General features: G+C 37.4%; 1 protein-coding gene across 1 annotated transcript in view; it reads left to right on the top strand.

The window, feature by feature from the left end:
- LOC119522684 (transcriptional regulator ATRX-like) overlaps positions 1-26,318 on the top strand; it is a gene marked incomplete at its 3' end in the record, with an annotated part of 138,311 nt that overhangs the window by 97,622 nt on the left and 14,371 nt on the right. Inside the window, exons 3-5 of the mRNA XM_037821225.1 lie at positions 22,648-22,703; positions 23,554-23,606; positions 24,433-24,557. Coding sequence (XP_037677153.1) covers positions 22,648-22,703; positions 23,554-23,606; positions 24,433-24,557 — 234 coding nt within the window. The remainder of the gene's footprint in view (positions 1-22,647; positions 22,704-23,553; positions 23,607-24,432; positions 24,558-26,318) is intronic.

Here is a 26,318-nt window from a genome sequence, read left to right as displayed (position 1 = left end):
CTTTGTTATGTGTTTTCTTCTCCTTCGTTTAGGATGAGTTTCCTGTTCGTTTTCTAGCTTCTTCAGTTGCTCCATTAGTTCTTTGATTTTAGCTGTTTCTTCCTTTTTAGTGCATGCATTTAGAGCTATAATTTTCCCCCTTAGTACTGCTTTTGCTGTATCCCATAGGTTTTGATATGTTGTGTTCTCATTTTCATTCGTCCCTATATATTTAGCAATTTCTCTTGCTGTTTGTTCTTTAACCCACTGATTGTTCAGGAGTGTGTTTTTTAACCTCCAGGTATTTGTGAATTTTCTAAGTCTCTGATGGTTATTGACTTCTAATTGTATTCCATTGTGATCAGAGAATATGTTTTTAATAATTTCAGTTTTTTTTTTAAATTTATTGAGGCTTGTTTTATGTCCCAGCATATATTCTATTCTGAAGAAAGTTCTGTGAGCACTAGAGAAGAATGTGTGTCCTGGTGAGTTGGGATGTAATGTTCTATATGTGTCTGTTAATTCAAATTCATTTAACAGATTGTTTCACTTTTCGATTTCCTTATTGGTCTTTTGTCTGGATGTTCTATCTATAGGAGGGAGTGACATATTGCAGTCTCCCACAATTTCTTTGGTAACTTTTCTTGCTTCCTTTAGTTTTGCCAATGTTTGTCTCATGTATTTTGTGGCAACTTGATTGGGTGCATAAACATCTATGATTGTTATTTCTTCTCATTGATTTGTCCCTTTTATTAGTATTTAGTTGCCTTCTTTGTCTCTCAGCACCTCCTTGCATTTAAAGTCTATTTTATATGCGTTTAATATTGCTACTCCTGCTTTCTTTTGGCTTTAGTTTATATGAAATATTTTTCTCCATCCTTTCACTTTCAATTTCTTTGTGTCCCTGTGTCTAAGATGAGTCTCTTGCATGCAACATATTGATGGTTCATATTTTGTAATCCATTCTGCCAAGCTATATCTTTTGATTGGGGAGTTTAATCCATTTACTTTCAATGTTATTACTGTGAAGGCACTTCTCTTGTAGTAATGTAATGTTGTAATGTTATTACTGTGAAGTAGGAACACGTTGGAAGTTAAGCAGTTATCTTAGGTTAGTTGTCTTTTTCCTACATTATCTTCTAGGAGTTTTTTTTTTTTTTTTTTTAAATCATCATTTTATTGAGATATATTCACATACCACGCAGTCATACAAAACAAATCGTACTTTCGATTGTTTACAGTACCATTACATAGTTGTACATTCATCACCTAAATCAATCCCTGACACCTTCATTAGCACACACACAAAAATAACAAGAATAATAATTAGAGTGAAAAAGAGCAATTGAAGTAAAAAAGAACACTGGGTACCTTTGTCTGTTTGTTTCCTTCCCCTATTTTTCTACTCATCCATCCATAAACTAGACAAAGTGGAGTGTGGTCCTTATGGCTTTCCCAATCCCATTGTCACCCCTCATAAGCTACATTTTTATACAACTGTCTTCGAGATTCATGGGTTCTGGGTTGTAGTTTGATAGTTTCAGGTATCCACCACCAGCTACCCCAATTCTTTGGAACCTAAAAAGGGTTGTCTAAAGTGTGCGTAAGAGTGCCCTCCAGAGTGACCTCTCGGCTCCTTTTGGAATCTCTCTGCCACTGAAGCTTATTTCATTTCCTTTCCCATCCCCCTTTTGGTCAAGAAGATGTTCTCCGTCCCACGATGCCGGGTCTACATTCCTCCCCGGGAGTCATATTCTACGTTGCCAGGGAGATTCACTCCCCTGGGTGTCTGATCCCACGTAGGGGGGAGGGCAGTGATTTCACCTTTCAAGTTGGCTTAGCCAGAGAGAGTGGGCCACATCTGAGCAAGAAAGAGGCATTCAGGAGGAGACTCTTAGGCACAAATATAGGGAGGCCTAGCCTCTCCTTTGCAGCAACCGTCTTCCCAAGGGTAAAACTCATGGCAGAGGGCTCAACCCATCAAACCAGCAGTCCCCCACGTCTGCGGCCATGCCAGCAACCATGGAGGTGGGTTAGGCGAATACCCCTGCACTCTCCACAGGCCCCCCAAGGGGGCACTACATCTTTTTTTTTTTTTTCCTTGTTTTTCTTTCTTTTTTTTTTTTTTAAACTTTCCCTTCTTTTTTAAATCAACTGCATGAAAAAAAAAGTTAAAAAGAAAACAAACATACAATAAAAGAACATTTCAAAGAGACCATAACAAGGGAGTAAGAAAAAGACAACTAACCTAAGATAACTGCTTAACTTCCAACATGTTCCTACTTTACCCCAAGAAAGTTACATAATATAGCAACATTTCTGTGAACTTGTTCCTACTATATCCATCAGAATTTAACAGACCATAGTCATTTCTGGCCATCCCCAGAACGTTAAATAGCTTATCTGTTCTTCTTGGATTATTGTTCCCCCTTCCTTAATTGCTCTCTACTGCTAGTTCCCCTACATTCTACATTATAAACTATTTGTTTTACGTTTTTCAAAGTTCACATTAGTGGTAGCATATAATATTTCTCTTTTTGTGCCTGGCTTATTTCGCTCAGCATTATGTCTTCAAGGTTCATCCATGTTGTCATATGTTTCACGAGATCGTTCCTTCTTACTGCCGCATAGTATTCCATCGTGTGTATATACCACATTTTATTTATCCACTCATCTGTTGAAGGACATTTGGGTTGTTTCCATCTCTTGGCAATTGTGAATAATGCTGCTATGAACATGGGCGTGCAGATATCTGTTCGTGTCACTGCTTTCCGATCTTCCGGGTATATACCGAGAAGTGCAATCGCTGGATCGAATGGTAGCTCTATATCTAGTTTTCTAAGGAACTGCCAGACTGACTTCCAGAGTGGCTGAACCATTATACAGTCCCACCAACAATGAATAAGAGTTCCAATTTCTCCACATCCCCTCCAGCATTTGTAGTTTCCTGTTTGTTTAATGGCAGCCATTCTAATTGGTGTGAGATGGTGTCTCATTGTGGTCTTAATTTGCATCTCTCTAATAGCTAGTGAAGCTGAACATTTTTTCATGTGTTTCTTGGCCATTTGTATTTCCTCTTCAGAGAACTGTCTTTTCATATCTTTTGCCCATTTTATAATTGGGCTGTCTGTACTATTGTCATTGAGTTGTAGGATTTCTTTGTATATGCAAGATATCAGTCTTTTGTCAGATACATGGTTTCCTAAAATTTTTGCCCACTGAGTTGGCTGCCTCTTTACCTTTTTGAGAAATTCCTTTGAGGTGCAGAAACTTCTAAGCTTGAGGAGTTCCCATTTATCTATTTTCTCTTTTGTTGCTTGTGCTTTGGGTTTAAAGTCTAGGAAGTGGCCGCCTAATACAAGGTCTTGAAGATGTTTTCCTACATTATCTTCTAGGAGTTTTATGGTACTTTCTTTTATATTGAGATCTTTGGTCCATTTTGAGTTAATTTTTGTGTAGGGGGTGAGGTAGGGGTCCTCTTTCATTCTTTTGGATATGGATATCCAACTCTCCCAGCCCCATTTGTTGAAAAGACCATTATGGCTCAGTTCAGTGACTTTGGGGGCCTTATCAAAGATCAGTCGGCCATAGATCTGAGGGTCTATCTCTGAATTCTCAATTCGATTCCATTGATCTATATGTCTATCTTTGTGCCAGTACCATGCTGTTTTGGCAACTGTGGCTTTATAATAAGCTTCAAAGTCAGGGAGTGTAAGTCCTCCCACTTCGTTTTTCTTTTTTGGAGTGTCTTTAGCAATTCGAGGCATCTTCCCTTTCCGAATAAATTTGATAACTAGCTTTTCCAAGTCTGCAAAGTAGGTTGTTGGAATTTTGATTGGGATTGCATTGAATCTGTAGATGAGTTTGGGTAGAATTGACATCTTAATGACATTTAGCCTTCCTATCCATGAACATGGAATTTTTTTCCATCTTTTAAGGTCCCCATTCTATTTCTTTTAGTAGAGTTATGTAGTTTTCTTTGTATAGGTCTTTTACATCTTTGGTTAAGTTTATTCCTAGGTACTTGATTTTTTTAGTTGCTATTGAAAATGGTATCTTTTTCTTGAGTGTCTCTTCAGTTTGTTCATTTCTAGCATATAGAAACATTACTGACTTATGTGCATTAATCTTGTATCCCGCTACTTTGCTAAATTTGTTTATTAGCTCTAGTAGCTGTATCGTGGATTTCTCAGGGTTTTCTAGATATAAGATCATATCATCTGCAAACAATGACAGTTTTACTTCTTCTTTTCCAATTTGGATGCCTTTTATTTCTTTGTCTTGCCGGATTGCCCTGGCTAGCACTTCCAGCACAATGTTGAATAACAGTGGTGACAGCGGGCATCCTTGTCTTGTTCCTGATCTTAGAGGGAAGGCTTTCAGTCTCTCACCATTGAGTACTATGCTGGCTGTGGGTATTTCATATATGCTCTTTATCATGTTGAGGAAGTTTCCTTCAATTCCTACCTTTTGAAGTGTTTTTATCAAAAACGGATGTTGGATTTTTTCAAATGCTTTTTCAGCATCTATTGAGATGATCAATTGATTTTTCCCTTTTGACTTGTTAATGTGTTGTAATACATTGATTGATTTTGTTATGTTGAACCATCCTTGCATGCCTGGAATGAACCCCACTTGGTCATGGTGTATGATTTTTTTAATGTGTCTTTGGATTCGATTTGCAAGTATTTTGTTGAGGATTTTTGCATCTATATTCATTAGGGAGATTGGCCGGTAGTTTTCCTTTTTTGTAGCATCTTTGCCTGGTTTTGGTATTAGATTGATGTTAGCTTCATAAAATGAGTTAGGTAGTGTTCCATTTTCTTCAATGTTTTGAAAGAGTTTGAGTAAGATTGGTGTCAGTTCTTTCTGGAAAGTTTGGTAGAATTCCCCTGTGAAGCCATCTGGCCCTGGGCATTTATTTGTGGGAAGATTTTTGATGACTGATTGGATCTCTTTGCTTGTGATGGGTTGGTTGAGGTCTTCTATTTCTTCTCTGGTCAGTCTAGGTTGTTCATATGTTTCCAGGAAATTGTCCATTTCCTCTACATTATCCAGTTTGTTGCCATACAGTTGTTCATAGTATCCTGCTATAATTTTTTTAATTTCTTCAGGATCTGCAGTTATGTCACCTTTTTCATTCATTATTTTGTTTATATGGTTTTTGGCTCTTTCTTCCTTTTTAATATATGTGTTTAGTGCTATAAATTTCCCCCTTAGCCCTGCTTTTGCTGCATCCCATAGGTTTTGGTATGTTGTGTTCTCATTTTCATTCGTCTCTATATATTTAGCAATTTCTCTTGCTATTTCTTCTTTAACCCACTGATTGTTTAGGAGTGTGTTGTTTAACCTCCAGGTATTTGTGAATTTTCTAAGTCTCTGATGGTTATTGACTTCTAATTGTATTACATTGTGGTCAGAGAATGTGCTTTGAATAATTTCAATCTTTTTAAATTTATTGAGGCTTGTTTTATGTCCCAGCATATGATCTATTCTGGAGAAAGTTTCGTGAGCACTAGAAAAGTATGTGTATCCTGGTGATTTGGGATGTAATGTCCTGTATATGTCTGTTAAATCTAATTCATTTATCAGATTGTTTAGGTTTTCAATTTCCTTATTGGTCTTCTGTCTGGTTGATCTATCTATAGGAGAGAGTGATGTGTTGAAGTCTCCCACAATTATTGTGCAAACATCAATTGCTTCCTTTAGTTTTGCTAGTGTTTCTCTCATGTATTTTGTGGCACCTTGATTGGGTGCATAGACATTTACAATTGTTATTTCTTCTTGCTGAATTGCCCCTTTTATTAGTATGTAGTGGCCTTCTTTGTCTCTCAAAACATCCCTGCATTTGAAGTCTATTTTATCTGAGATTAATATTGCTACACCTGCTTTCTTTTGGCTGTAGCTTGCATGAAATATTTTTTTCCATCCTTTCACTTTCAGTTTCTTTGTGTCCCTGTGTCTAAGATGAGTCTCTTGTATGCAACATATTGATGGTTCATTTTTTTTGATCCATTCTGCGAATCTATATCTTTTAATTGGGGAGTTTAATCCATTTACATTCAACGTTATAACCGTGAAGGCATTTCTTGAATCAGCCATCTTATCCTTTGGTTTATGTTTGTCATATTTTTCCCCTCTGTCTATTAATATCCTTTATTGTACCCATACCGAATCTCTTTAGTACTGAACCTTTCTCCAAGTCTCTCTGTCCTTTCTTTGTTTCTCTGTCTGTAGGGCTCTCTTTAGTATCTCCAGTAGGGCAGGTCTCTTGTTAGCATATTCTCTCAGCATTTGTTTGTCTGTGAAAAATTTAAGCTCTCCCTCAAATTTGAAGGAGAGCTTTGCTGGATAAAGTATTCTTGGCTGGAAATTTTTCTCACTCAGAATTTAAATATATTGTGCCACTGCCTTGTCGCCTGCATGGTGGCTGCTGAGGAGTCACTACTTAGTCTTATGCTGTTTCCTTTGCATGTGGTGAATTGCTTTTCTCTTGCTGCTTTCAGAACTTGCTCCTTCTCTTCTGTGTTTGACAGTGTGATCAGTACATGTCTCGGAGTGGGTTTATTTGGATTTATTCTATTTGGAGTTCGCTGAGCATTTATGATTTGTGTATTTATGTTGTTTAGAAGATTTGGGAAGTTTTCCCCAACAATTTCTTTGAATACTCTTCCTAGACCTTTACCCTTTTCTTCCCCTTCTGGGACACCAATGAGTCTTATATTCGGACGTTTCATATCATCTATCATATCCCTAAGGTCCGTTTCGATTTTTTCAACTTTTTCCCCATTCTTTCTTTTATGCTTTCATTTTCCATTCTGTCATCTTCGAGGTCACTGATTCGTTGTTCAACTTCCTCTAGTCTTGTACTATGAGTGTCCAGAATCTTTTTAATTTGGTCCGTAGTTTCTTTAATTTCCATAAGATCATCCATTTTTTTATTTAGTCTTGCAATGTCTTCTTTATGCTCTTCTAGGGTCTTCTTGATTTCCTTTGTATCCCGTACTATGGTCTCATTGTTCATCTTTAGTTCTTTGAGTAGCTGCTCTAGGTGCTGTGTCTCTTCTGATCTTTTGATTTGGGTGCTTGGGCTTGGGTTATCCATATCGTCTGGTTTTTTCATATGCTTTATAATTTTCTGTTGTTTTTGGCCTCGTGGCATTTTCTGAACTTGATTGGGTTCTTTTAGGATTTGTAGACCAATTGAAGTCCTTATCTCTAATTTATCAGATCTACAGCTTCGTGGAGTACATTTTCTCTAACTAACCAGCAGCTGGCGTCCACGAGCCACCTGTTCTCCACAAGCCAGTTCTCCCCTGCTTAGCCTTTTTGGTGAGTGGGGGAGTGAGTCTTGTGGGGTCCAATTGGTGTACCAAGCTTGTGTGTGTAGTTGTTGTTGCCTGCCCTGTATATGGGGCGTGTTTCTGGGCATTCAGGGAGGGGGGGTGGCCCTAACAATCAAATCTCCCTGGTGATCCTAGAGTTTTAAAGCTGCTGCAATAGTCTGATCCTTCAGTTCAGTCCTGCCACAGTTTGTCTCTGCCACTGACCCACAAGTCCTTGGTATTGGCGTATGGCTCCTGAGACTTGCAAGTGGGCCCCTCTTCCAGGCTGTGCACCCCGGGTCCTCTGTTGAGGGATGACTGTGCTATGTCACAGGTGAGTGCCGTCCCCCCAGGGCAGTTCTGGGCTGCTGGGCTGTGTAGGGAGGCTCCCAGTCTGCTGAAATGATGGCTGAATGGGGCTTTGTTAATTCACACTGCTCCACCTTCCGAACTCTGGGACAATCAGCTGAGGTTGCAGGGAAGGCTAATGTCCACGCCCAGTTTTGTGGTGTGTGCCTCTTATTTGAAGCACTTCCGTCACACTGGGTTGTCTGGGGCAGCTCTGGGCTATGTGGCTGGCGATGGGCAGGAGTGTTTCCTGTCCACCAGGATGCTGGCTGTGAGTGGACACCCCCCTTTTCTTGGGAAGTTGTGGTGTTTAGTGAATTTTCTCAGCCACTGGATTATTGCATTTTGTCTCAGCGCTCTCTTAGTTCTGCTCTTGACTTGACCTGCCCAAATTGCAAGTCTTTGAAGCTTTCTGTATTGGGCTTCTTAGAGTAATTGTTTTAGAAAAAGAAGAAAGGATTAAAAAAAAAAAAAGGGGGGCCCTCCTCAGAGATCTAATGGGTTATTGAAATGCTAATAGACAAAGCAACCAGGGCCATTAAGGAAAGGTCCACAGGGCAGAGAGATCAGCTTTTCTTCAGGATTTGCATATGCACCTCAGGGCCTGAGCTCTGCCCTTCCCCTTTCAGTGTTCACCAGAACTCCAAAAATCCTCCGCTTTTATTTCGGATTTTTTCGTGTTTTTTTTTTTCTATGCCTGTCTCCTCTCTGCTGGGCTGGCTGCTCTCAGATTCTCTGGTGTCTGGTCTCAGTCTCTCTATGGTTGGAGTTTGGATCAGTAGAATGAGTTTCCAATAAGGGCTGCCACTGCAGTTCTCCCTTCTCCTTCCCGGAGCTGACAGCCCCTCCTCCCACGGGACTGAGCCTGGCAGGCAGGGGTGCGGGTCCCCTGGCCTCAAAAACTTACAGATTTCGCTGATCTCATTAGTTCCACGTTTTCATGAGTGTTGTATGAAGTATGCCCAAAGTCAGATTGCTCTGTGGTGTCCAGTCCACGCAGTTCCTGGCTTTCTACCTACTTTCCTGGAGGAGTAACTAAAACATACAGCTCACCAGTGCGCCATCTTGCCCCGGCTCCTCTTCTGATCTTTTTGATTTGGGTGTTTGGGTTTGAGTTTTCCATGTCTTCTGGTTTCTTCATACGCTTTAAAATTTTCTGTTGTTTTTGGCTTCTTGGCATTTGTTTATCTTGATAGGGTTCTTTTAGGATACGTAGGCTCCTTTGAACAATTATTTCTAATTTGGCAGAGCTAATGCTTATTGGAGTATACTTAACTCTGACTAACCAGCAGGTGACGTCCTTAAGCCACCTATTTCCCGCAAACCAGTTCTCCCCAACTTGTCTTTGTGGTGAGTTGGGGTCTGAATCTTGTGGGAGTCCAGTTGGTGCACCAAATTTCCGAGTGTAGTTGGTGCTGCCTGCCCTGAATTTGGGGGGTATGTCTGAGCGCTTAGGAAGGGAGGGCATCTTTAATCAAATCTCCCAGGTGTTCCTGGAGACCTATAGCTGTTGTAGGAGGGCAGACTTTTGGTTCAGTGTCCCCACTGTCTGTCTCTGCCATGGACCCACAAGTCCTTGTTATTGGTGTATGGTCCTTGGGACTTCCGTGTGGTCCTGCCTCCAAGGGCCTCCACGGGGTAAGATGGTGCAGTGTCACAGGTGAGCGCAGTCTGCAAGGGAATCGCTGGGCTGCTCCGTCTCTCGGGCATTCCCAGCCCACTGAAAAGATGGTAGTACCGGATGTGGTAATTTCCCCTTTTCAGGGACCTCCGCCTTCCTTGCTGCAGGACAATTAGCTGCGGGTATGTGAAAGACTATTGTCCACTCCAGCTACTGCAGCATGTGCGCTTTTTGTGTGAAGGACTTCCTGCCATGTTGGGTTGTGCGGCTCTCGCTGCCAGATCTGCAGCCGCCCCTGGGTTTTTAGACTAATTCCTCACCGAATGCCAACCCCCGATGTCCCCCGACCACGGTGTGGCTGCCGGTTCCCTAGCAGGCTCACTCAGTCGTTTCGGAATGCATACTCTTGGTTTCGCCAAGTACACGGTCCCTGTGGAATTAGCAGACGTAGACCAGCCAGTGTGTCGCTGGAACTGGTATTCTGGAGCACTTTCTGTCTTTTATCTAGTATTTCTCATGGAGACGTTTTTTTGCCCTGTCTGTCCTAATCTGCCATCTTCCTCTCTTTCTTCCTCAATTTTGAAGGAGAACTTTGTCGGATAAAGAATTCTTGGCTGGCAATTTTTCTTTTTCAGAATTTTAAATATGTCATACCACTGCGTTCTCACTTTCATGGTGCCTGCTGAGTAGTCAGAACTTAGTCTTATGTTGTTAACCTTGTATGTGGTGAACCGCTTCTCCCTGGCTGCTTTCAGAACTTTCTCCTTGTCTTCAGCATTTGACAGACTGATCAGAAGATGTCTACAAGTGTGTTTATTTGGATTTATTGTATTTGGGTTCATTGGGCATCTTTAATTTTCATATTTATGTCATTTAGAAGGTTTGTTATGTTTTCCCTAACAGTGTCTTTGAGTACTCTTCCTAGCCCTTTACCCTTCTCTTCTCATTCTGGAATACCAATGATTCTTATATTTGTGCGCTTTATGTTTCCATCATTTCCCTGAGATCCGTTTCAAATTTTTTGATTTTTTTCACCTGCATTCTTTTGTGCTTTGACATTCCATCATCTGTCTTCAGATTCCCCAATTCATTCCTCTTCCTCTTCAAATCTGCTGTTGTGTGTTTCAGGAATATTTTTAATTTGAGGAACTGTATGTTTTATTTACATATGATTAGCTATTTGTTAACTTTATATATCAAAAAAAATAAAAAGCAAACAAAAATTTCAAACAAAACAAAGGAATGGGAAAAATGAATAATCTAAAGTAAGTACATTGCTTCCAACACGTTCCTACCATACCCCCAATAAAATTAGCAAAACATAATCAAACAAAGGAATCAGGAAAAGAAATAATCTAAAATAACTACATTGCTTCCAACACGTTTCTACCAAACCCCCCTGAAAATTAACAAACCGTAGTCATTCCTGAGTATTCCCATAACGTTAATACTACCCTCCAGAACTTACCTGTTCTTATTAGAGTATCGTCTGTGCACTGAGTGGGGGTCCAAACCATGTGGAAGTAAAATCAGTAGAGCAGTTTTCCATGTGTTCTGGGATTGCCAGCCCTTTGAGTAGGGGGACAGCATGCCCTGCGCAGTTTGGCAGGAAGTCCGCTCCAGGACAGAGTGGTCCCGGCTGTTCTCGGGTCTGCAGGTGTAGTACCCTGGTGTTGCAGAGCTGCGTGTCTCACCTTCCAGCTCAAATTCCTCACAGTCTCTGTGTGCTGAGCACCCACATGTCCCTGTGATTGGAGCAGGGCTCCTGGCACTTCCGCATGGCAGCCTTGCCTCTAGGCTGTGCACACCATGTGCTTCTGTGGAGGAGGAGTGGTCGCTGTCAAAGCCGCCGAATCCTGAATTCCCTCAAGGAAGCTCTCGGTCCTGGGACTGTGAAGGGTTATCTCCCAGCCAACTGTAAAGATGGATGCATGGGGCATGGATAATGCCCCCTTCTGTGCTTGGCTGCCTGCTCCAACTGCCTGTCCCTGGCATGGGGGCTCTTGTCCGTGGGTCTATGAAAGGTTATCACCCAAGCCAAGTGCTGAGGAATGTGCCCCGGGTGTGGAAGGCTACTCCCCTTTGCGCTCACCAGCCAGCTCCAACCACCCATTCCCCTGCAGCTTTCCAGGCCGAACACTCAACTGTCTGAAATGCAGTCTCTCAGTTTCTCCATATGCACACTTACTATGGGTGTAGAAGTCCCTGCCCAGCTGGAGGAACCCTCCGACGGTTGTTCTGGAGCTCTTTCTCTCCTTTAATGTTTTTCATGCAGGAGAATTTTACTTTCTCCTAATCTTCCCGGAACTTGACTGCTGGAATTTTGATAGATATTCCATTGAATGTGTAGATCATTTGGGGTAGTTTTGACATCTTAATACTAAGTCTTTTAAAACTGCCATTTCAGAATATCCTTTGTTGGTTTCTAATGTATAATTGATTTTTACATGTTGATCTTGTACTGTGAAACTTTGCTGAGTTCTTTAATTAGTTCCAGTAGTTTTCTTGTGGATTCTTTGGGGGTTTTCTTTGTGAACGCCCATGTCATGTGTGAGAAGTGATAGTTTTATTTCTCCCTTTCCAATTTGGATGTCTTTTATTTCTTTTTCATTGCTAATTGCCGTGGCTGAAGCATCCAGTAAAATTCTGAATAGCCACGATAAAAGTAGACATCTTTTTCTTGTTTCTGACCTCAAGTGGAAGGCTTTCCGACTTTCCCTACTGAGTATAATTTTAGCTGTGGGTTTTCAATATATGCCCTTTTTTGTGTTGAGGAACTTAACACCTATTCTTATTTTTCCAAATGTTTTTAATCATAATAAATGTGTTGTTAGGAAAAACTTGATGCGTTTTAGGATCTCACAGCTTTATTGCGCAATTTTTTGAGTCAGGCAGCTTCCCATTGAGAACGTAGAAGGAGGCTGTGCTGAGGGAATGGAAAGATGAATCTTCTATATAAGGGCGAACAGGGAAGTAAGCGAGGAAACGTACTGATTGGCTGATGTTAAGTTTCCATTTTATGTAGTAGGTTTTTACAAAGTGTGGAGCATATATACATTGATTATTATGGTTTACTTCTTCCTTTTGATAAGCTATCTACTAGACTGAAACTGATTGATCACCAGTGTTGCTTATCTGCAGTTCTATAGGGTGTGTTACACTTTCTCCGAAAGCCCCTGTAGGTCAGTTGTTTTGTCTTCTGGAAAATCCTTTTTCAGAAATTGTTTCCTCCTGTTAAAGCTCAGTGGAGGTGGGCATTTTAATTTTCTTAACAGGGTGTTAAATTTTGCCAAATGTCTCTTCTGTACTGATTGAGATGATCGTGTGATTTTTGTTACTTGTTTCTGTTAATGTGGTGTATTACATTGAGTGATTTTCTCATGTTGAATCACCCTTTGAACCACCCACTTGTTCATGGTGTATAATTCTGTTAAAACTTTACTTGATTTGATTTGCTGATATTTTACTGAGGATTTTTGCATCTGTTTTCAGGGAAATTGGTTTGTAGATTTATTTTCTTGTCATGTCTTTATCTTGCTTTAATATTAGGGTAATATTGGCCTTACAGAAAAAGGTAGGAAAAGTTTCCTTTTCAGTTTTTTGGAAGGGTTTGGAAGGATTGGTGTTAATTCTTGTATGTTTGGTAGAATTCACCAGTGAAGCCGTGTATTTCAGAACTTTTCATGTTGGGCAGTGTTTGATTACTGATTTAATCTCTTGTTACAGGTCTGTGAGATCTTCTATTTCTACTTGAGTCAGTGTAGGTAAGTTGTGCCTTTCTAGGAATTTGTACATTTCCTAGATTATCTGATTTGCTGGCATACATTTTTTTTAGTATTATTTTATAATCCTTTAAGTTTTTGCAAGATTAGTGGTAATGTTCCCCCTTTGATTTTGGATTTTTAGTTATTTGTGTCTTTTGTTTTCCTTTGTCAATCTAGCTGAAGGTTTGTCAATGTTATTGATCTTTTCAAATTCCTTTCTTTAGGCTTCACCAATTCTTTCAGTTGTACTTTTCCTATTTTCTATTTCACTTATCTCTGCTCTAATCTTTATTGTTTCTTCCATTCTGCTAATTTTAGGGTTAGTTAGCTCTTCTTTTTCTAGGTCTTAAAGGTATGGAGTTAGGTATTGATTTGATGTCTTTTTTAATGTAGACATTCATAGCCATATATTTCTCTCTGAGCACTGTCTTTGTTTCCTCTGTAAGTTTTGGTATAATGTGTTCTGCTTTCGTTCATCTCAAGATATTTCCTAATTTCCCTTGTGGGTTCTTCACTGACCCATTGTTTAAGAGTATGGCATTTAATTTCCACATTTGTGGATTTTCTGGTTTTCCTTCTGTTAATTGATTTCTAGCATCATTTCATTGTCGTCAAAGAAGATACTTTGTATGAGTTCAGTTTTTAAAATTTATTGTGACTTGTTTTGTGGCTTAACATCTGGTCTATCCTGGAAAATGGTCCATTTGCACTTGAGAAGAATATGTATTCTCCTTTTGTTGGGTGGAGTGTTTTTTGTATGCCCATTGGGTCTAATTCATTTATAGTATCATTCAGGTCTCCTCTTTCCTTATTGATCTTCTGTCTGGGTGTTTTATCCATTGATGGAAGTGGTGTATTTTGAAGGGAGAAATAGATACTTCTACAGTAATAGCTGGAGACTTTATCTATTTCTCCCTTCAGTTTTGTCAGTGTTTGCCTCATGTATTTCTGGACTCTGTGATTATGTGCATAAAGCATATGTTTTTAATTGTTATATCTTGTTGGTGAATTGACTCCTTTTATTAATATATAGTGCCCTTCTTTGTCTCTTATGACAAGTTTTTAATTTAAAGTTTATTTCATTCAATATTAGTATTGAACCCAACCTCTCTTTTGGTTATTATTTGTTATTATTTGTGTGGAATATTTTTTCCATCCTTATACTTTTCAACCTATTTTCGTCTTTGGGTTTAATGTGAATCTCTTCTCTATAGCAAACCCTTATCTTATCTAGGATTTGCAACTATTTTCTCCCATTCCGTGGGTTGTCTTTTCACTCTCTTGATAGTGTCCTTTGATACATAGAGTTTCTAATTTTAATGAAATCCACTTATCCTTTTTTTTCCTGTTGTCTGTGCCTTTGATGTCATCGTAACTAGCCATTTCCGAATCCGGAATCATGAAAATTGATCCCATGTTTTCTTCTAAGACTTTTATTATACTTTTAGCTCTGAATTCAGTTGTTTGATCTATTTTTAGTTATTTTTTGCATGTTGTGTAAGAAAGATCCCCACTTCATTCTTTTGTGTGAGGCTATCCAATTTTCTCAACACCATTTTTTTGAAGAGACTGTTCTTTCCACATTCAGTGGTTTTGGCTCCCTTGTCAAAAAATCATTAAGTGTAGATACGAGGGTTTATTTCTAATCTCTCAGTTCTGTTCAGTTCACCTATATATTTATCCTGTGTCAGTATCGCACTGTGTTGATTACTGTGGAGTGTCTCCTTTCCAAGGATAACTCTGCTATATTACATGATAGAGTTATCGGGATGATATTTCATCACTTTTATTTATATTAGTACTCACTAATACACATTTTCCCCCATGAGCATTGTCTTTACTATCATTATTTATTTTGTTGCTCAGCTGTAACAGTTTTGGCAAGTGGAAAAAACTTCTGGGTGGCTCCTGTGTCATTTTTGCAATTTGTCATTATTTCTTTTGCTCTTTCTTTCTGGTACTACAATTTGTTCATGGCTTGCTTTGTGTTTTCTTTTCCCAACCCTGGAATCTCCAAGAAGTTCTGATAACTTTTAATAGGTTGTGGTATTGAGAAACCAGGATCTGGGTTCATGTTGTGCTCATTGCCACCAGAGTCTCTGTTTTCAGGTCCTTTCACAGAAAAAGTCATTACATGTGTTTTATTTTCATGGGTGATACTGATACTGATAAGTCAGCACCACAGGTATCATTCTGTTCTTCCCCTTTTCCTATTTTTAACTTATTTATCCAACCAAAAGAAATCTTCAATTTATTTATTCTTTTGTTAATCCTCATTTACAGACATATTTTCAGAATTTGTAACCCATATCACCACAATGAAAGAAACCTAACTAGCAATAAATATTTGTTTAAAGTTCTTTTTTTTTCCCTTTGAAATGAAGTATATTGTCATATTCCTGCGTTCACATGTTAGTTGGGAAATTCTGCTTTTGGTAATAGTGGAGTAGCTCCAGTTGGACCCACAGATACCAATTATAAACTCTGGCCAAATTACAAAAAGCAAATATGTGAACGTTGTACACCGAGTAGAGGGGCATTAACACACAGAAGAAGGAAATACCAATGACTGAATTACACATTGTTTAGCCTTTTGGCCTGAGGGTAGGCCCCACTTCATGCCACCTATTGCAGTTAAAATTTTGATAGAAATCCATATTCTTATTGGATGAGGTCTCAGAGGAAGAAATTTTAGACCACAGTAGGTGTAAAATGAGGAGGGATATGCTACCTAGGAGAGAGCCACAGGATGGGAACCCTGAATTTTGCAAAAAAACTCTATATTTCTGGCTGAATCACCCAAGTGTGGCCTAGACTCCAGGCAGCCGAGTTAGGGCTAAAAGAAAAGAAGAAAGATTTCAGCTGCTTCCCACTACAGGGTAGAGAGTTTAGAGTTTGGTATCAGATAAGTTAGTTATCTGCTACAAGAAAAACATCAACTCTCTTTGGCAGATCATAACAGAATGCCATGTGTTCCCTGTATCTTTTATGATGTCCAATATGTTATCCAAAATACTAGATGAATGAGGAAACAGGAAAATGTGACCCATACTCATGGGTCAATGGATACTAATCCATTAGCATAGAATAGAGTATTAAAGGTATTATGACTGTGTTCAGGTACTGAAAGACAAATGTATTTATGATGAATGGAGGGATAAGAAATCTCAGTTGAGTAATAGAAACTGTTGAATAGAACCAATTTGAAATTCTAGAATTAAGAAACACAATTTCTGATTAATCATTGTTTATATTTAAGAGCAGAGTGGAGATAGCAGAATGTCAGTGAATTTGATGATAGACCAATAGAAATTATCTACTCTGACAATTGAAAACAGCATAAAAAATATAAAGAACAACTTTTATGGGTGAGTGAGGTGGTCATCAATCCTTTTCCTAAAAAACAACTCTGAAGCTGGTTAAAATGGTCAAAAACAACTGTTAGGTCTCTCTGGAAACTGGTGAAAGGCAAACAACAAATTGAGAGGTGTTTATTAATGAAAGTCTATTCAGCTTAGAATAAGAATACTGGGAGTCTGTAATGTTCTCTTTTGGGGCTGTTCTGTGTTCCTTTTATACCCTGTGCCCGGCGCCATTGTTAGTAACAGTCATGATCATGGTGCCAAAGCAACAGGATAGGTCAGTGGCTCAGCTGGCCTTTGGTTTTGGTCCTGGTTGTGGTATGCCACCAGCTGGAAGACTAGTAATTTATGAGAATGATCTGGGAAATAAGACACCCATTAAAGGCCTTTGAGCACTCTAAACACCCCTGGCTGACTGGAAGGCTTTGCACACATGCAGAGGAGATGGGAGAGGGCCTGACAAAAAGTAAAACCTGGGCCAGGTTTGAAAACTGCCTGAATTTTTTGTTTCTCAACCATTCACAGATCTGTAGATCCATCAGTAGAGAGTGTAAGCTATACTTGCTTGAAGTGATTGAGCATAACCTCTATCCAGTCATTGGCTGACCACTAAGCTATGCAGACATAGGAATCAAATCTAAGGAGTTGGGATTGAAACTTAAAAGACAAATTAAAAGAAAAAAATTGAGCAGAGACATAAGCAGTTGCATACCTTGGGGTAGGTGGATTCCACAGATTCAGTGCAGAGAGATTACTAAAGAAATAAGGGGGGAAAAAGGCCAGCAGCAACAACCCATGAATGTAGGGTGGGGAGCACACAGAATGAAAATCCAGAGTTGCTACAATATATCATCTGACATGTATAGTTACCAAACAGAAAATTATGATACATGTAAAGGAAAAGGAAAATTTAACCCATCTCAGGAAAAAATGTCAACAGAAATTCTTATTGAGCCCAGTATTTTGTAGGTTTTTGTATAATCATCTTGCTCATATAGTTGATTCTTTTTTGTTTTTTCTTAATATAAATTTATTGATATATATTCACACACCATACAAAATCCATCCAATGTGGCTCAGAGTATCATCACATAGCGTTCATCAACATGATCAATTTTTGAACATTTTCATTACTCCAGGAAGCCCCCCCCGCCCCAAAATAAAACAGAGAAAAAGGGAAAACCCGAATCATCCTATACCCCTTATACCATCCCCCATAATTGATCCCCAGCATTGGTATGGTACATTTGTTACTGTTGATGACAGAATATTGAGATATTATACAGTTGATTCTTGTTGTTCATAGTAGTTATGCTCTGTAAAGCCACCTCAAACACTGAATTAGCAAATACTGAACTGTTGGTCCCAGAGGAAATACAGGAGTAGATTCCTGTGAGCCTCTGGTCATAAAATTTTCATTAACCAATTAAAACTTACTGTTATTTTATGTGTGTTTCTGTTTAAAGAGAGCTTAATATATATTGTAGATTCATTAACATTGAACACATGGCTAACAACACTATAGTTCATTCCTGAACAAAGCTTATCTAGCACAAGTATTTTCTTGATAAGGCACATTAGCACCTTCTTGTGCGTAGTAACACTAGCCAACTCTTGATCGCTGGACAGCACTTGGTGGCCACTTTGAACAAAATCACCATCAAAAAGCACAAAAATGCAGAATTATGGTAGTAGATATACCATGTTAAAGGACACTTGTTTACAGCATGAGAGCTGAAAGAAGGCGGCTTTATTTGAACTCAGCTGGGGAACAGGCAGATTGGGTTGGTTATTTAAATTGTTTTTGCAGAGCTGTTCATTTCCACGGATGACTGTGAAACCCTTGCAGGTGTTGATTTTGGGGTTATACTATAAATTTTATATAGTAGGAAAATTCACAAATATGGCATTTATGAATAATGTGGATTGACTGTATTTTAGAATTTTTCCTAAGTAATTCAGTTTTTTTGAATTATTGTAAATGCTATTGTTTTTTGAAATTCAGATCCTGTTTCATTGCTAATATATAGGAATTCAGTAGACTTTTTTTTCTTAATTCGTATGCCACACTTCTTACGTTTGTACAACACATTGTTCTGCTCTATTCTATTCTATTCTCCCTGCCTCACCAATTAAGAGGATCATTTGTGACAAGAAATTATTTTCTATAAAATGTTGATGATAATAGTACCTCCCACATTCTGTTCTATTCTATTCTCCCTAACTGCCTCACCAATTAAGAGGATCATTTGTGACAAGGAATTATTTCCTATAAAATGGTGATAATAATAGTACCTCCCATTTACGGATGTGAAGATTCAATGATCTTAGGCAGGTCTAGTGCATAGAAAACTGTCTAGCACCTAGTAAGTACTCAATAAATGTTAGATATTACTCTTATCAATATCATCATTATTATTAATTTCTGTTTTGAATATCTACCATGTCAATAGCACATGAACTAAAAAAAGTAACCCAGAAGTTCTCCCAGTATTAGATTAAGGGGATGCAACTTTATGATTGTTGTAGGATTGCATGAAAAAAAAAGATATTTTTTTAAACTTTCCTTAGTAAGTAACTCAGGCATTCAAGAAAAATTTATTGAATATATACCATGTGCCAGGAACTAGGATTTTATCGTTGAACAGGTTAGACATTTTTCCTGCCCTCATGGGTCTTACAGTTTAACAGGAATGACATTAAATAACTAAGTGCAAGTTATTTAAAAAGAACACCCACTAGTTACCACTTAATACCAATTTATTAATTCTAATTGATTGATGAATAACATTATGATGCTAATAATTCAGTCTTTATTTATGTCTGGGGAATAATTATCTGATAAATGGCACCACAAATAGTGATTTATAAGTGTACATGATGCTTGGTTTTGGATCATAAAAGTAGAATTTTGTTATTTAAGGATTATAAAAAAAATACCTGCCTTTCTATTATTATCTGCAGTGGAATACCAAGAAAGACAGGGCTCTGGGAGTGATTCACCCACCAGGGAGTATTTTGTCACTGACATTGTTTAGAATTGCCAGTACATGGTGATAACTAAAAAGCAGACCAATATTTAGTCAGTTTTATTTTTTGTGTTTAAATTTCCTACTGACTATGCATCCATGGCACACACTCTCATTGCCCCTTGCTCTTGATTTTCTGCAATGCTTTTGGAATCATACAGTTAAAAATACTGTAGAAAATTATGCCTCATGTGAAATTGGGTATTTTAATATTATCATTATATTTACAGCGCATTTATTATATGCCAGGCATGGTTCTAAACACTTCATAAATTATAACTCTGAAATCACTCGTAACTTTTTTTTTGATTAGAGAAGTTGTAGGTTTACAGAACACTCATGCATAAAATATAGAATTCCCATATGCCACCCAATTAATAACACCTTACATTGGTGTAATACATTTGTTACAATTAATGAAAGCACATTTTTATAATTGTACTATTTAAAAAAATTTTATTCTAGTACCATATGTACAACTCAACATTTCCCTTTTTAACTACATTCAGATATATATTTCAGTGTTGTTACATTTACAATGTTGTGCTACCATCACTGCCATCCATTACCAAAACATTTCCATTGTTCCAAATAGAAACTCTGTACATTTTAAGCCTTAACTTCCTATTCCCTGTCCCCACCCTGTCCCCCGGTAACCTGTATTTTAGATTCTGACTCTATGAGTTTGCTTACTGTAATTATTTCTTATCAGTGAATAATTCAATATTTGCCCATTTCTGTCTGGCTTATTTCACTCAACATGATGTCTTCAGGGTTCTTTCATGTTGTCACATGTAGCACAACTGTAGTCCTTTTTGCGGCTGAAAAATATTCCATTGTATGTATATACCACATTTTGTTTATCCATAGTTGTTTGATGGATACTTCGGATGCTTCCATCTTTTGGCGATTGTGAATAATGCCATTATGAACATCCATGTGCAAATAATCTGTTTGAGTCCCCAGATATTGCACATCGATTCAATTCTTTTGTGTATATGCCTAGAAGTGGTATTGCCAGGTCATATGGTAAATCTATACTTAACTTTCTGAGGAACTGCCAAACTGTATTCCACATTTGCTGCACCACTTTACATTCCTACCAGTAGTGAATATGTGTTCCTATTTCTCCACATCCTCCCCAACTCTTATTTTCCATTATTTAATAGTATTCTAGTGGGTATGAGAAGGTTTCTCATTGTGGTTTTGATTTTGAATATCTTTTCACATGCTTTTTTGGTTTTAATTTGCATTTTCCCAATGGCTAATACACTTTATTATTACTAGGTTTTATTTTTAGTGTAAGAAAAAGCTTAAATTTTCATCTAAGGAGAAATGTCATAGAAAATTACAATAGAAAATGTTTTGCTACAAAAGTGTTCTTTTTAGAAATTTAAGTCTTTATAGGAAAGTTGTAGTGTGCCAAAAGAGAGGGATTCTATAAGAGCTAGGGCTATAAAAGTCCAAGAAGAAAATGTAGGGAAGCCTCTTTAAGATCTGGCAGTGGGGTGTGGTTTCTTAGACCTTACACCCAAAACACAAGCAACAGAAGAAGAAATAGATAAATAAGACCTCCTCAAAATTGAATACTTCAGTGCTTCAAAGGACTTTATTAAAAGGGTGAAAAGGAAACTTCTGAATTGGACAAAATATTTGGAAACTACATATCTGATAAGGGTTCGATATCCAGAATATATAAAGAAATCCTACAACTCAACAATAAAAAGACAAACAAGCCAATTTAAAAAATTGGCAAAAGACCTGATGAATAGATACTTTTCTAAAGAGGAAATACAGATGGCTAAAAAGTACATGAAAAGATGCTCCACATCACTAGCTATTAGGGAAACACAAATCAAAACCAGAATGATATGTTTCATACCTACTAGAATGACCATTATTAAAAAAAAAAAAGAAAACTACAAGTGCTGGAGAGTTTGCACAGAAATAGGAACACTTATTCACTGCTGGTGGGACTGTAGAATGGTGCAGCTGCTGTGGAAGATGGTTTGGTGGTTCCTCTGGAAGCTAAGTATAGAATTGTCATATGATCTGGCAATCCTCCTACGAGGTATATACTCAGAAGAACTGAAAGCAGGAACTGGAATAGACATTGGCACACTGATATTCATAGCAGCATTATTAACAATTGCCAAGAGATGGAAACAACTCAAGTGTCCATCAGCTGATGAATGGGTAAACAAAATGTGGTATATACATCCTATAGAATATTATTCAGCTGTAAGAAGAAATGAAGTCCTGATGCATGCAACAACATATACAAACCTTGAGGACATTATGTTGAGTGAAATAAGCCAGACACAAAAGAACAGATATTATATGGTCTCACAAATATGAACTAATTATAATGAGCAAAATCTTGTAGCTAAACTCTGGAATACAGGTTACCAGGAGACAGAAAGAGGGTGGAGAATGGGGAGCTGATGCTTAATTTGTACAGAATTTTTAATAAGGTTTATTGTTAATGTTGAAAATGGATAGAGGTGATGGTAGCACAACATTGTAAGGGTAACTAACAGTGCTGAATTATGGGTGTGGTTATGGCTGAAAGGGGATATTTAGGGTTGTGTATTCCTAAACTAGAAGGAAAGCTAGGGGATAAAACGTGAGGCTGTATAACATAGTGAACCTTGTTGTGGATGATGACTGTGGTTACTTGTACAAATGTAAGATTGTTCTTACATGAACTAGAGCAAATGTATGTCACTACTAAAAGGTGTTAATAATAGGGTGGTATGTGGGGAAAAATACAACTAATGCAAACTATGGACTATAGTTAACAGTAATATGTAATATTCTCCCATCAGTTGTAACAAAGGTACTGTGCCAGTGCTAAGCCTCAATAAAGGGGAGTATAAGGGGCATGGGATTTTGTGTTTTTTTTTCCAGAGCAATGAGGATGTTCTCAAATTGATTGTGGTGATGAATGAACAACTCAGTGATTATACTGAGTGCCATTGATTGTACACTTTGGATGGATTGTATGGTGTGTGAATAAAACTTTTTTTTTTTTTAAAAAAGCGATCCTAATCAGAAAACTTCTAGGATTATTTGGTGTGTTTTAATTTAACGTGGGCAATGTATTACTAATATGGTCATATTTCATAGCTTGGAAAATGGACTCATGGAGTTGTAAATATTGGTGTTATGTTTGATAATGCATTGAAGAGATAAATATTCCTGATTCTTTTATTCTAGATAAAATCAGTGGTTCTGGAAATAACTCTGATATGATGGAAAACAGCAGGGAAGAGGTAAGAATAATTTGAAGCATTTTAAAAATATTAATTACTAATAAGCAGTGAGAGTATTTGTCATCAGATTGACTCTGGCTAATACATGCACATATTTAAGTTTATGACAATACCCCGATGTCATTTTATAATACTTTAGGTACTTGTCCTGTTTGTGAAGGTAATTGTTTTTGTTCTTTTTCACTTTAGCAGTTTACCTAAATTCAGCCAACTGAATGCTTGATAGTAGATAGGTATTTAAATGTTATCATACTGAATAGGTGGTGTTGGGGTTGGTGGTTATGGTAATGATGCCTTGGTTCTGAGCTGTCTTGAAACTGGGCATTCATACTCTCCTAAGCATCATTATAGCAACTCATCCTGGGATCCTTCACCTGATACCCAGGCCTGCACTATGGCTTTGAGATTCTTTCCACCTACTGTAAAAAATATAATGCAGCATAATATACTGGAGATAGTAGCAAAATGAATATAAACATAGTATCCCTAAGCAAGTTGTAGAGGTACTCCTAGCCATGTGTTTGGATAGAGAGGAGTGACACAGTTTCATATCCTTAAAACTCTACCTCTGTTGGGATCTGACTACTTCTTTGTTGATTTGGGCCAGGATCGTGATATAGCACTGTATCCCACCCTCATAAAAATGCAACAGTAACAAAACACAAAAATAACATTCAATCAAGGAAACGGCAGTAAATAAGAACTATTTTTGAAGCTGCTTTTAGAAAAATATTTTAGGCATGTAAATAGTATATCATTATACCAAAGGTCTTACTACAGGGGAATAGTTAATTTTAGGGATGTTGCTTTGAGAGTTTCACTCACCTTTGTATTTATTTCTGACATTTAGGGAACTAGCGCTTCAGAAAAATCCAAATCTTCGGGATCATCACGATCAAAGAGGTTGGTTAATATTGAATGGAAAAAGTTATTTACCTTTTTGGGTTATTTTATTTTCTGTTTCTAAAAATAATGATCTTTTCTTAAACTTACTTCTTTTTCTAAGCGAACTATTTTATATAAAAATACATATTAAAAAAATGGACAGAATATAATGAACTACCTGTATCCATCACCTGGTTTCAAGAATTCAGACTTTAACTTTTAAAGGAATTTTCTGATGAGAGTATATTATATATTAGTGGCATTAGCAGTATTTCTTTGAGATAATATATGAGCCCCCCCAAAAAAGGGAGAAAAGGGGCACATGAAAGGTTGAATGCCTTGAAAGAGGCAATATGTGATTTTTAGAAATTATCTAGGATGTTGGAAAGGATAGCCAACATAATTAGGAGGTCAAAGAGTGGTAAAAAAGGATTTCTGTACTTTATTGTCGAAGATTATTGTATATAAGACATGAAATGATTTCCATGTATACCATAATGCTAAATATACTGTGCAGTATAGTTTTATTCAATTTTTTCAGCTTAGCTATTAAGACAACTTAATTGTTATTAATTTATTCTCTAAAGTAATGATTCTTAAAGGTGGGTGCCAATCAAGTTCTCCCTAGTAGCTTTTTCAGAATGCACTTGTCTGGTCCTACCCCAGACCCACTGATTCATAATCTTTGGTGGTTTGGTATAGGAATGTGTGCTTCTCTAGGCGATTGTGATGTGCATCCCTGGTTGCGAGCCCCTGCTCAATCTAAAACTGTCATATGTGTTTTTTGAGGGTTGTTTCAATTGTCAGAAGTGTCCATAATTCTATGGACTTAATTTTTTCCTAGGAAACCTTCAGTTGTAACAAAGTATGTAGAATCTGATGATGAAAAACCCTTGGATGAAACTGTAAATGAAGATACTTCTAATGAAAATTCAGAAAATGATATTACTATGCAAAGCTTGCCAAAAGGTAATGTGTATTAATTTTTTATATGATGTTAAAGTTGAAAAATATTTTTAAAAATAATATTGTGAAATTGGAACTTGATTACTGGTAGTTGTGTGTCAAAGACCAAACTTGGCATTTTGATAGTGGTGGTCTGGGAATGTGTTTAGTATGGCAGTATATAATGTGTTACTGAGGTTAAACATTTAGAATATACATTTAGCTTTGAAAAGAACAAAATCTCTTTTCTCTTTGGTTTTTAGAAAAAAGGCTTTACTTTCCAAATTATACTTGAATGTGAAAGTAGGTTAAAATGTTTAATACATTTTGGTTCAGTAAATGTTAATGTGCTTGCTTTATATAAAAATGTAATTGACTGTTCCTGAAAACTTTTTTAAAACCTTTAAAATGCATTCTTAAATTCCCTAAGGCTAAGAGCCAGAGTTAACTATTAAAGATAAATTTAGGTGTACTTCTTGCAATTATCTGCCTTAAAAAGCTTGTCACATACCTTTCAGTGGCTTCATTTCTAACCTTACAACCTCCTTAATGAGATTGGGGGAAAAGTCAACTGGAAATCTTGGACTTTTCAAAGCCCAAGTCTGAGAGCAGTCTGACTGGATGATGAGGGAATGACTCGGGATGTGTTTCAAAGAGTTAAAGTTTTAGAGTTTTTTTCTTTGTTAAATAGCAGGTTTAAGGCTCATAGCAGATTTTTCAAATTTATTCTCAAAGTCAGATAGTTTACTGCAGTGTTTGCTAAAGCTTGTTCCCTGTCTATATTTATATTTTCATGACACATTTTTAAATTATGGGGGGTTTTACAAATATATGTGGGAGGGATAGTACTTTGCTTGATTAAGATAAATTAGGAGTTACAAAATATGAAAAATGAAATGAAGTAAAGGAATGAATGAGGAAGAAGAGAAAAGAAAACTGATGGGCCTATCATTTATGTAGCTTTGCAAATTGTCTATGACAATTTTATGGAATGGTTTTGGTGGCCCAGGGCAGAAACAGCTTATATATGAGTCTGAGTCTCATAGGCAGTGACTCACTCTGGATTGTTATATTCTCAGTGGTTGTTACTGGGAGTGTTGATGATGGCCACCGGATTGTTATGAGCTAGTAGTTCAAAGCTTTCTTTTAATGGTATGGGGGAAGAAAGTGAGTATGGGATATTACTAACTTGAACTAAGCTTAATTCTCCCCCACCAAATAAAAATAGACTAGTTTCATAAGATTAATTCTGGATTGTTATTATTATTGTTATAATGCTATATTGAGTATGTATAGGTAACATACTCTTACAAAATTAACTCATTTAATTCTCAAAACAACCGGTAAGGTAGCTGTTGTTTCTACTTATAGAGATGAAGGAACAAATTCAGAGCTCAAGGAACTTTTTCTGCTTTAAGTTGAGAAGCTAAGATTTGAACCCAGGTCTGCCTGAATCCAAAGCTAGTGAGTGCTTTTTCCACTCTGCTGCTTTGCTTCCGTTTAGAGAAGAATCTTCAGAAAGAGTTCTCTTATTTTGTTAATTATAAATCTTTAGTTCTCAAATGTTGGGGCTTCTCTAAAAGTATATACATCAAATGGTTGTTGTGAATAAAGTTTTTTGATGGGGAGTATTTAAATTTACCACAGCTTGTAAAATCTCAATAATCTGTACTCCCTTCATCCTTTTTTTTCAGAGGCTCAGAGACTTGTTTAACAACTAGATGCTATGAGTTGCCAAAATCTGCTTGTTGAATAACGTAGGCCCATGTTTCAGAGAGACAACTC

The sequence above is a fragment of the Choloepus didactylus genome, chromosome X (genome assembly GCF_015220235.1).
Source record: "Choloepus didactylus isolate mChoDid1 chromosome X, mChoDid1.pri, whole genome shotgun sequence".
Classification (NCBI taxonomy): domain Eukaryota; kingdom Metazoa; phylum Chordata; class Mammalia; order Pilosa; family Megalonychidae; genus Choloepus; species Choloepus didactylus.
The sequence above is the reverse complement of the archived record's forward strand: the minus strand, read 5'-3'. Positions and strand labels throughout refer to the sequence as shown.